This window comes from Heliangelus exortis, chromosome 6, assembly GCF_036169615.1.
Source record: "Heliangelus exortis chromosome 6, bHelExo1.hap1, whole genome shotgun sequence".
In the NCBI taxonomy this organism is placed as follows: Eukaryota; Metazoa; Chordata; class Aves; order Apodiformes; family Trochilidae; genus Heliangelus; species Heliangelus exortis.
In genome coordinates, this window is record NC_092427.1 from 21,724,801 (window position 1) to 21,737,182 (window position 12,382).

At 42.6% G+C, this 12,382-nt stretch overlaps 1 protein-coding gene across 14 annotated transcripts in view; it reads right to left on the reverse strand.

Moving 5' to 3' along the window:
- The window catches only part of HDAC4 (histone deacetylase 4), a 258,653-nt gene that overhangs the window by 79,828 nt on the left and 166,443 nt on the right, over nt 1-12,382 (reverse strand). For 8 of the 14 annotated variants that reach the window (XM_071747132.1, XM_071747133.1, XM_071747126.1 and 5 more), the window contains 2 exons: nt 3,434-3,574; nt 518-630 (listed from right to left, as the gene is read on the reverse strand). In XM_071747132.1, the coding sequence (XP_071603233.1) occupies nt 518-630; nt 3,434-3,574 (254 nt within the window). The remainder of the gene's footprint in view (nt 1-517; nt 631-3,433; nt 3,575-12,382) is intronic. The other 6 variants (XM_071747136.1, XM_071747134.1, XM_071747128.1 and 3 more) reach the window with 1 other exon arrangement.

Below are 12,382 nucleotides of genomic sequence, written 5' to 3' on the forward strand. Positions count from 1 at the left end.
CAAGTGACAGTGAAACCTTACAAGATTATAAACTAGCACATGGCAGCAGGCCCCAAGCTTTCAAATCCCTAAGTGGGGAGTAAAAGGTTAAATCCATTCCCTTTAATCCAGTTCTGGTTTGATCATATTTAGACTAGCCTAGTGAACACAATAAAGCCACCCTATATACATTACACAAGGACAGATTTCCCACATTTTAAAATACTTTCATTTGACCCCAAAATGCTCTTTATGCTTTACCTTGCTAAATCACTTTTATTTTTACTCTCCTCTCAACAAAAGCACTACAAGTTACCACAAGCAGCTTGTGAGCTTGCTCAAGCTAGATTTAATAAACAGATAATGCACCCTGTCAGCCCAGATTGAGAGGTAATTCCCCAAGTGAGCTCCAAGTCACAATCTGGTGGGTTTTTTATAGCACGGAGCACACAGGTTTGTAGGCCTGAATTCCCAAAACTCTGCAAAAACTGGTTAGAAACCCAAGAGTTAACAATCAGAGTGAGGAAGGGCTCTGTACCTCAGCTTGAATACTTGTGACTGATCCTGCAATTCCATTCTCGGTGCTTATGTTATTGGAGCTGTTGTTTGGAGAGCTGGGACCAGATCCAGGAGCACTGTTGCATGCAGAGTCTAAAAACACATCCAAAATCAACTTTTAGCATTACAAACAATCTCCATGATGGTATTTAGACAGATAAAAACCCTCCAGCCTTGTTTTGGAGGAAAGCAACCCTCCTCCTCTCCCTTTGCCCCCCCTAAATCTTCCCAGGGCGCTTAAAATACTGACAAATACTTTCAAATGGTCTGTCCAAGTACCTACTTACCATATTTATGTCTTCTCCCCATGAGGATTTCTCTTATGGTATATTAATAACTTTAAATACAATTGGAAGATAATAAAAGACATGGAAGGCTTGAAGAGGTCAAACCGGAGGATGCCAGATTGTCTTGTTTTATTTTCCTGCTTCTCTCACCCTCTTTAACCTATAAACCTGACGACACCCTCTCACCACATATTGCATCAGACTTCATGCTGGAACAACCAGGGAACCATCTCAGCATTGACATTTTCCCATGCTGGCTTCTGGTGCATCTGGATTTACTGGAAATACGTCGCCAGCACCGAGCCCTCGTGCTGATCATGCATGAGAGCTGACTTCTGATTTTACAAAGAAGCACCAAGATTTTCTGGTGCAAAGTGGGCATGTGTGATGCCCTTGTTCCTTGAGAAGTACCCACACTGTGCCAGGTCCTCAGAGAAACCCAGCCTGCCTTGGGCTGCCCCTCACACAGCTCCCAAGGCACTGAGCTCCCCAAAACTGCCTGAAGACTGATTCACAAGGATGATATTTTGCCAGGATGGTAAATTAAACTCTCCTGAGAGCTTTAAAAGCTGCCTGAGTGACATGGGATTAAATGGACAACTGGCCATGGCCATGGCTGAGCACATTTTACAAAAAATCAGGCAAAATTTGTCCAAAAGAGTAAATCTGTTTCAACTCACTGCCTTTTCTTTCTTGGTAAGCCTTCTCCACTCAGGGAGTAAAACAGTAGCTCACTGGAAAGATCCAAGGTAGACTTAATCCCCCAAAATAATTCTGTTATCACCTGAACACTCAGAAAATCCTCTCCTTGCTGTTTATTTGATCAACACAGTCCCTGCAAACTCACTAATCAAAACCACAGAAATGACCATCCTGAAATCAAAGGCTCCCCATTAATGATACAGAAACAATAACAAAAAGAAACAGCACATGAAATTGCAACAGCCAGAAAAACTTCCCTCAGAACATGTCTCACCTGGAGTATGGCACAGTCTCCAATATTTCTCCTTTCATTTTGGATGATAAATAAAATTTTTTTTCTCAATTTTCCTCCTCCCCAAGCACAGGATTTGCCCAAGGCCAGAAGAACCTCCCAGCTGCTGCAATGGGTCAGGCTGCAGCAGTCTCATAACTGTTCTAGGATGCTCCAGTAGAAATAAAACCCAATTGTTACAATGTGGAGATTAAAGAAATTTGTTTTGTGGCATGATTCGGTACATACTATTTTGCTATTTTGGGTTGTCCAACTACCTCCAGCAAAGTAACAACAACAAAAAAATTATTTTACTTTTTCTGAAAAAAAAAGCAGCCTTGTTGCTTTTTGTTGGCTGTGCATCTGGGGAGGCAACTTGCTTTCAAGAAAACTAAGCACTGAATAACACCCACCTGAGCACCTAGAACTGAACTTCTCCATGGAAAGCAACTTCAGAGAGTCACGTGCTTTTTCTGGGACCATGTCAATAACTCCAACATATTAAGATCTTGAATATACTGCCTAGACATAGAAAAAGTACCTGACACATTCAAACCGTGACTCTGTGAAGATGTATTCTTCATGGATTAAATGTAACTTCTATTCCCTGAAGAGGTACTTCTTTTAGACGTTGTTTTCCATTCAAAAGTCCCCTCTTACTGTAAAAATTGAGATATTTTTCTAGCCAGGTTCCAGGCTGGCTTCCTCAACCAGGTCCATTCTCAATGAGAAGCTAGAGCTTCCACTGCTATTTCTGAATGTACTACTGGGACCCAGCGCTCAGCCATTAGGGTTTACTTTTTCCTAAAATCCATGTGACATACAGCAATATATGAAGAGTGAAGTAAATTCCATTTTCAGATCTGATGCAAATTATGCTGAGCTTCTGAAATCACCAGTTCCCTCTGTGAATAGGAAGTCTCTGACAAAGAGGTGCACAGCTGCCCTAGTGTCTCCCAAAACCACCCAGTGCCTTAAAGTGAGACTGAAGTCTGGAAAAGCTGTTACATAGTGGTACTTACACAGAAGCATCCCTAGATGGTGCTAAGAATTAACTTTATGGTAATCTATATGATCTACTTTACTCTGGTCCTTCCTTAAAAACTTTACTCCCAGAAGAATTATTTTTTCAACAAGAAAGTGGCAAATAAGTAGTCAGAAATACCAACTATGTATATGTTAAAAAAGGCCTCAGAAGTTCTAAAACTTAGCAAGGAACTATGGAAGTCTGCCCAAAGCCTAAAACAAACACAGGTTGCTAAGTATTTACTTCTGGAGGTCAACAGCCATGAATTATGCCCCCTTTCCACAGATATTCATAGGATCACCTCTGAGAAATTTTATTCCCCAACAACCTGTTCCTGAAGGTAATTGAAATGCTTGGGAAAAATGTAACACTCTGGTGGCCTATCTCCAGCTTCCTGTGCATGTCTCAAAACAACCTACATGGAGTCGGTACCGCTGTCTCAACAGATGGATAGCACACCTGCATCACCTTCTGCTGAACTTGGCCAACTTCATCCAGGTTTCCCCAACGCTGAGAAACACGTGAGAGACTCAGACTGGGTGCAGGAATCAGTTTTGTATGGGGACATCTCACTGAGAAGGTGGCTGCCAGCACAGATTTGATGCTTACCCGACATACCTGTGACATCCAGCGGGCGCTTCTTCAGAGCGGTGACCACGGGCCCGTCTTTTCTGCGCAGGAGGGGGCTGCTCCTCCTTTCAGCAACTTTCTGCTTTAGTCTGGATCGTAGCTTCAGGTTGGGTTCAGATGCTGAACAGAAAGAAGGGAAAGCAAGCAGGTTTTTGGTTGGTATTATGTCAGTAGCTTTTTACTCGAGGCAAAGACTGGGTTGTTAGTTCAGCATTTGTGGAGGCCTAAACAAAGTCAGTCGTTTAATAGCATACACTTGGAATAAAAACTTTGTCATATAATGAACAGGTCCCAGCCTAAGTTATATCTGAATTCACTGTCAATAAAAGTCAATAGCATTTTAATAAAAAAAATAACAACCACTCTGAAATTTCTCTCAAGCAAGGACACACACAATCTGCTGTGAACTCGTTTGCACTGGTGCTAAGAGCACCATTCCCATCCCCTTGTTCTCCATCTCTGCCCAACTTGCTTCCAAAGCAGTGGTAAACCTAACTCATGGGATCTAAACAAATCAATACAGGAATTAGTGAGCCAACAGAGATGTTGCTGCCTAGTCAGTGTGGAGCATCACTGTGGGGCTGAGACATTATCTGCTGTGTTGCTGAAATGAGCAAATCCACACCCTTAGAGTCATATGACTCCAAGGTGAGGTGGCTTAGGGAGGTATGCCAGGGGAGGGGGAAAGAAAATACAAAAATCAAACCCCAGAATGAAAACAGGTGAATGTTTTTGCCAGTTCACCTCCCTGAAGCAACTTACCTTGGAGTCAGATGAGCCAGAGTCAATCAGAGCCAGTGTCAACTCAAGAAAAAGAGCATGAAAGTGTGGCCAAGGCCAAAGCCAATGCCAGAAGGTTTGTTTATTTGGGGATCAACTTGCTTGCATCACCACAGCCACAAAGCTAAACCATATCTAAAAAACCATCAAACACTTAGAAAATTCAAGGCTGACAATGGTAGGTGTGCATATTATTTCCTGACACCACAGTCTGACTTGCTTTGTGGACATCGTATCTTTGACAAACTCTTCTTCTGTACCCAAATCCTGAGATTTAATTTCTCCAAAAGTCAAAGCAGAAGATCTCCTGGGAGCCCCTAATGCCTCTGGGTTAATGGCAGTTGGCAACACCGAAAACATTTGCTCGGCAAAGCTTAGCAAGTTTTTAGAAAGGTAATGAAGCCTTAAGTCAAGATTTCTCCCACAAGATGATTCTCTCTGTAAACTTTCTGATCTCTTGAGCATATGTGAAATGTCTGCTTTGGTGCCTGAGGGCTCCTGACAGTTATGAGATTTGTGAACTGGCCCAATCTTTTTCCTTTCTATTTTTTCCGCTTAACAACTCTGCGGCTTAATCCCTTTGAACCAGCAAATCCTGTGCTCCCACCATTAACTACCAATATGCTCAGCTCCCTACACTCCAGGGCCAATAATCTGCATTTCTTTAGAACCATTAAAGTAAGGTTTACAAACTGATCTGAATTAACTAAGTCTGGCTGCAGATATATTTCCCTACAGCTGGCTTAGACCACTGGGTCACGTAAAAGATCAAGCCTGGCAATGTTAATTGTAGGGCTCTAAAAATCAGAAGGCTGATGAATTCAAGATCAAATAATTGAAGTTAAGCCATCAAAACAGTTCTTGGATGAAACTTTTGGGGAAAAAAAAAAAAAAAAAAAAGCTTTTTATTACTGTTTTGGACAGTAACACACCAGCAAGAGATAAAGGGAGCACTAAAAAAAACCTGTCAGGCTCCTCAAGATGATGCTTAAAATGCAGCATGAAGTGCATTAGTAAAGGGGGAATCATCTGACAGGGTATTTGCATATAAAATGGCAGGGGACTGAATGTAAATCTAGCACTTGCTTGGAGGGCAATATTAGAAGAGTGGACTAGTTCAAATACAAGCATATGCCCTAGCTAGCTCCTTTATAAAGTTCTCTTTAAAACAGAAGTTGATTTAATCTTTTAAAAGTAGTCATTGAGTAACTGAACATTCGGTACCTCATCCTACATCCTTTAATCCCCAGATTCACTGTGTTCCAAATATTGAGCAGTGGTAACTGTCTAGATGCTCTGGTCAAGACCTTAAAGAACAAATGTGACTGTCTCGCAGCTGGATGCTGATACATCCATTTTAGATACATTTGCACTGAAAACCAGCAAATGAAATATAGGCCTATTCCACAGCTGTTGAAAGAATCTGTCTTCAGACAAAGAAAAACAGGACAATAAAAACTGCCCTTCAGTGCAAATTTTATTCATACGCAATTTACGCCCTGCATGGTGTTCATCTGAAGTATGTTGTCTGTGGGGAACAGACAAATAATTGTGTGGTTCTCAAGTACAGAGAATGAACTGGTTAGAAACACCTTATAAATGAGCAGGAGAAAAAAAGACCTGGGGTCACAGATTACCCAACACAACCAGATATGTCCCGTAAGTAAAGCCACAATAAAAGCATCCTTCCATGTAACAACAGGAGAAAGAACACAGGAAACTAAAGCCTTAAAAAACACCTTGCAAATATATTATGGCAAAAGCAGTGTATTGTAATTGTCAAATAAAACTATTTTCAGGCAAAACTATTCCATGTATTTCTCCTCTGCTTCCTCAGCCGAAGGATTGAGTTTGAAGCCCCGAAACAGTCTATTTAAAGAATGACATTTGTTCTGTTCACTCTGATTTTGCTGTTTATCCCCCAGATATAATTCCAAACCTAACATGTCATCAAGGCCTCAGAGAGTATAATCCCTCCATGCATTTAATTGGGTGATAGGTATTAAAATTCAGCACAGTCAGTGCAGAACAGTCTCAAATTCAGAGAATTTACATATACCATATTATAAAATAAAAGATGTAGCTTTCAACAGAGGTATTTCAAAACTCAAAACAATAATTTATTCAGATGGTTTTTAAACTACTATCTAATAAAAAATGTTTTTAAACTGAAGAGAGCTGTCCTTCAAAAGTATGAAACATAAATTCAAGCATATAAATACCAGACAGTCAACACAGGTTCAGTGTGCTGCCAGGAACACCAGTTCCACTGAAGATCTCCCAATATTCACCCCATCAGGCAGCATGCCCAAAGCAAGCCCTGCTCCCCCATCACTGCTAACTTGTGTAAACCTAAGAGAACTGGAGACTGAATTACGAAACTTACCGGTCTTCTACATCTAAAGGTGAAATCTTTTAAACAAACACCATGAAGTTATCGAGAAATCAGCCTGATTCCTGTTTAGCAAACAAATGAAGCCCATGCCCAAGTCTGAGTCAGCTTCCACAAAGCCAGTGGGATTTCTTAAGCAGTGACATGCTTAATTTGACCTATAATAAGGATTTATACAAAGAATATTTTGTTTTCCTCCGAGTAAATTAATAACTAGAACATAAGCCAAAAGCTTCTCTAGTTTTCACAGGCTCAAACCCAAGTTACCCATCTTATACGTCATTTATTGCAGCAGGACCCATGTAATCCAATTCTTCAACATTTATGTCATTCTCATTGTTTCCTTCCTAGAATTGCATCTCCTAAGCTGCTGAACTAATCTGACATTAAGTCTATGTAAGTCAAAAAACATAAAGTCCTGGGCAGAGTTTGCCCTGTTCCCATTACCCATCCACATTTCTGAAAAAAAAAAAAACCAACCAAAAAAAAACCCACCAAACCCAAAAACAAACAAACAAAACAAAAAAACAAAAAACATCACAAAAAACCAACCAAAAACCAACCAACCAACCAAAAAACACCACAAAAAAAAAACAAACAACCCCCCACAAACCTAACACCATGAAAAAACAGTCCTCGCACACCTTAATTTCAGCAGCTGAGGACCAATAAGGGCTATTACTCTTTTATTGTTTTTGAACTTCATACTAAGCCTCACCAGCCAGACAAAGGCCAACACAACGACCTTGTCTCTCTTCTAATGTTTAGGTCACCCTGTGGTTACACACAGAAGGAGAAGAGGTCTGAACCTGGCCTTTTATACAACGCAAAAGTTGATTAAAAATAAACTATTTTTTGCTTAAATGGAAGACACCACAGGTTCCACAACTAAGCATTCTCTCTCCACTGTGCTGCTGCTTTCCCCCCTGCCTGGCTCAATCTCAAATCCTCATTACTGCTCTTCTGTGGTCTCTCCTCTCCAAAAATCGTGAACTGTGACCTATCTACTCATGAGGACTTGGAAAAGCTGGACGTGGCAAAGTTCATCTATGGCCACTGAAAAAGACTGAAAAGCATAGACTCATAGAATGGTTTGGGTTGGAAGGGATCTTAAAGACCATCCAGGTCCAATTCCCCTGTCATGGGCAGGGACACCTCCCACTAGACCAGGTTGCTCAAGCCCCATCCAACCTGGCTTTCAGCACTTCCAGAGATGGGGCAGCCACAGCCTCTCTTGGGAGAACACACAACTTCCCTGGGCAATGGTTTCACCATTATCTCTCTGAAGGACAAGTGAGCCAATATTCTTCATTTTCAAGACTTGTAGACATCGGCATAGAGGGGGGAAAGAACAATATGGTCCCCCACAAATGAAGGTAGGGGGGACAGGTACCACAGGGCAAAAACAGCTGCAGAAAATTTCCAAAGTAGAAAGCAAAATAAGGATTAAAAACAAGTCGCTTATTCAGAAACAAACTATTTTGTATGATCTTGGTACCATAGTGGACAGCATCACTGAAATAATACACCTTGAAATATAAGTACATGATAAGAAAACGGTTTTTATGGGGTTTTCTTCCTTTTCTCCTAACTTTCTTTTTGCACAAGCACCATGTAAGAGCTGTGTGGAAGGGCTACTTATGGAAAACTGTGTTCTTACAATTAGAACTTACTAAATGCAAAGATCTGGCAGGTTTCATGCTGATGTTCAGTAGCTGCTGCAATCATGGCAGTAGAAAGAAGTCTTTAACACCCATTAAACCAAGCACATTGACTTTTCCTGAAGAGACATGCAGAAGAGGGCAAGGAATAGAAAGGAGAGAGGGAGGTTGTCCAAGCAAGTTTCCCCAATAAAGTGCTTAAAGTGCCTTGAGTTCTGCAGAAGAGAAAAACTGATTTCTGTCCAGCAACCAAAAAGATGCAGTGCTGGTAGCAGAGGGAGCTACTGCCCACTTGAAAACAAGGGCAGGGAGTATCTACAAAACTGGAGAGACCCCAGAAAGGTGGCCACAACTTTTGGGCACAACCAGTGTCCCCTCAACCCTTCGTCAGAGTCTCATGGACCAACCCAGCAGCTGTTCTTGAGCTGCATTCTGTTCCTCCTCCTTGCCCAGTCCTACAAGCATCTCTCCCCTTGCCACTGGTCTGCTCCTATGGGAGGGAGCTACCTCCAGCCTCCTCCTGCCCTGGATGCTTTTCAAAAGATCTGTAAGAGAGCAACATAAACCAAATAAATCAACCCTATGTTGTCATGCATGCTTACAAACTGCTGAGGGCCAAGAGAGGTGTACACAGCGTATTGAGAAGCCATCAGGACATGGTTCAAGGAATGCATTGTTTCCTTAGAGCTCTGTTGTGTTTCATTTTGGAGAAATCACTCCTGGATGCTGTTCACGTGGTGCTTGTGGTCAAAACTGTCTCACAGAGGACATGTGTGCACTTGTCATGCTCTACACACTCAGACTTGATTCTCCTTTCTGCTAGATGCAGTGGTCCAAACACCAGTGTCTCAGACCTGGCCAGAACAAACCTGCACATATATATATATATATATATATATATATATATATATATATATATATATATATATATATATATATATATATACATGCAAACACACACATCCAGGTAGAACTGTGCACACTCCTGGCAGTCCCTCTGAAGCAGAGATGGAGCTCAGAAGACCAAGGAGAAGGATGGGTTCACTGAATGATTGAGAGTTTGGTCCTAGGCTTCCCAGAGCCTCTGCTCCCCAAAGGCAACACTAAACCAGAAGATTTCATTTGGTCTTCTACTGGAAGAGGTTTCTCCTTTGATGCACCACTTTGATGCACTCCTCAAAAAATGTTCTGATAGGAAGTGCTGGCTCTTCCCCCACGGGTCCCTGGCTCTCATGCTAAAAGTGCATCTGCTTTATCAGAACCCCAAGCAAAGAGAGGGGCTGTCCCCGCCTTTTGCCTCTAGACAAACCTCAGCAACAAAGAGGAGCTACCATGGAACATGTCGCACAGCCACTAGTGCCCAAGAAAAACATGGGAGCAAAGAATTCCCCAGCATGCATTTAGACATGACTGTCAGAAAAAGAGGTGGGACTAAACTGGAAGGACAAGTGTCAGGAGGATGAGGTCAGGCTGTTTTCAGTGGTACCCAGTGACAGGACAAGAGGCAATGAGCACAAACTTGAACATAGGAATTTCCATCTAAATATGAGAAGGAACTTCTTTATTTTGAGGGTGGCAGAGCACTGGGACAGACTGCCCAGAGAGGGGGTAGGGTCTCAATCTCCAGAGACATTCAAAACCTGCTTGGACACCATCTTGTACGATCTGTTCTAGGGGTACCTGCTCTGGCAGTGGGGTTGGACTGGATTATCTCCAAGGGTCCCTTCCAAACCCTAACATTCTGTCCCTCTGTTTGCTGGTCCTTCAACTGCAATTTCATTTGTTCTGTGCTCTGAAATTCCAATGGGCTGGTCTGAAGCTGTTCTGTAGCATCACAGTAACAAAGGGATTTTTGTCTTTAATAAGTTATTTTTGGATTATTGAGACTGACGTCCTCCAGTTGGAACAAAAAAAAAGGGTATTTGTAACAGTGGGGATTTCTCATGCAGGTCAGTGCCTTCTCTCAGCAGAGCACACCCCGAGGCAGTGCGTGGGTCCCAGGGACACAGCAACCCGCCCAGGAAGGCCAAACCTCCAACCATGTCAGCTGGAAGGACAATGTGGGTGGGAAATCAAAGATGCTCTCAAACTTGAGTGACACTCCATGCTGTACAAAGCTCAAAGATTTTCTCTAAATTATACTCCCACACTACACCAGGATTTCAGCCTACTCTATTTTCCTCTAAACAATTCTTGTCATAAAACAAACCATTTAAAACATTCCAATAACCAGAATCAACTCCAAGAGGTATTATGCTTCTCTTGACAAATCTAGTGTTTCAAATATTCACAAATCCTTTCATTTTCCCTTTTCTTCCTTTTAAATGCACAAAGTTCCAAACAATAATACTCAAACAACCCCGTGCTTCTACGATACTGCAAGGAAACCAGCAATATCACAGGATGCTGGGCACTTTCCACCCTCAGACTCCTCTTTTTTGCATAGAAAAAGAAGAATAGCAAGCAGGAGATAACTTGCACCAGCCCATGTGTTCCCCATTGTGAGCCAGCAAGTGCACACCATACACAAGGGTTGATCTGTGGTGTCTGGCAGGGATGGACCATGCTGCCAGTTTCATGGCCAGTCCTGGACAGGCAGCAATTGATTGGGACCCTGAAGCTGAGATACATCTCACAGTCATCCACCCAAGAGCAGGTTGGGGCTTAGAAGGAGACATTTTTCCCTATCTACTCATGTTTGACTCATCCAGAACAACATTGATCTTTTCTATTTGTTTTAGGAAGCTGGTGGGCTGGAAGCTGAGCGGTTGCTGGGACCACCAACAGGAACAATGCTTCTATCATATTCCTTCCCTAGTAGGCCCCAAATGGTGGCAAAATTCTGGAAAACCACCGGCCAGGGCAGCTCTCCAAGTGGTAGATGGGCCATACTCTGCCCATTTGCACCACAAACAGGCAAGTTTGAGGAAGTCTTTTTGTGGCATTCCTTTACCTCTTGAGGTAAGTCACTGTACCAAAGGGGTACACAAGTCATGGTCTAATGATCCTGAGCTAAAAATTTCTTCTTGGACCCTTCCTTCCCTGTTGATTATTAACCGTATGGGCTCTGAAGCCTGAGGACAGTTTTTGGTTTTTTCTTTACCACAAGCCCTAAGACACAGAACTTGATCTAAAACCAGTTCTTCTGCCATGACTTGTACAGAAGGCAAGAGACATTGCTAGGGTGGGAGGTTTTAGGGTAGGAGATTTGTTTTTCCCTGGTCCTTAGAGAAAAGGAACTGAAAGAGGGGTCTGGATCTTTCTACTTTCCACTTCTTTCTATTCCCCAAGTCCACACCACATGCACGCAGGCTCTCATTTACTATCTAGGCAGGAAATTCAGAGACAAATACTTGCCAAAGATGGCTCTGTAAGCTCCTAGCCTGGCACTCAACTCATCCTAGCTTTGGAAACAGTGGAAACTCACACCCCGAGATTCCACCCCACAGCTCTGCAGTCAAAACATATTTGGGGCCACAGGAAGCCTTTGCCTCCTTAAAATCTTCATACCCATCAAAGTCCTTCTGGTCATTACCTCCCCAGTGCAGACAGTTCTGATACTGGAGGGAAAGGATAAGGCAGGGCCCAGAGCTTCACAAAACAGTGACCATGGCTGCAGCAGCTGTGGGCCAAGCAGCACCAAGAACTGAGCCAAAGACACCAAAAAGCAGGCACCCACTGCTCTTGGTGGGTGAAGGTCTTTCCACACGCAACAAACCACAGTGGTTTGGCAAATGCCAGAGGATTGAGAAGCACAAAGAAGGACAAAATGAAACAACAGTGTATTTTTTGATAACACCAACTTTGTCACAAATCCCACCTCTTCTGACAGATCTCTCAGGAGCAGTCAGCCCAAGGCAAGGAAACTCAGCAGCAAAATGGGAAAGATCCCTCCTGCATGGGCACAATGAGGGTGGAAGGGGAGTGGCTGTCTTGAGAAAGGTTTGCTTTATTCAAAGCAGGAGTCAAACAATGATGAGATCTGAACCTGCTTCACAACCTGGATAAATCCTACAGGCGCAGACATTTTTTACACTTAGGACCTTGGAGAACATCTTTTGCCAGTATTTTAAAAGAAAATAACTGGTTTTCTCA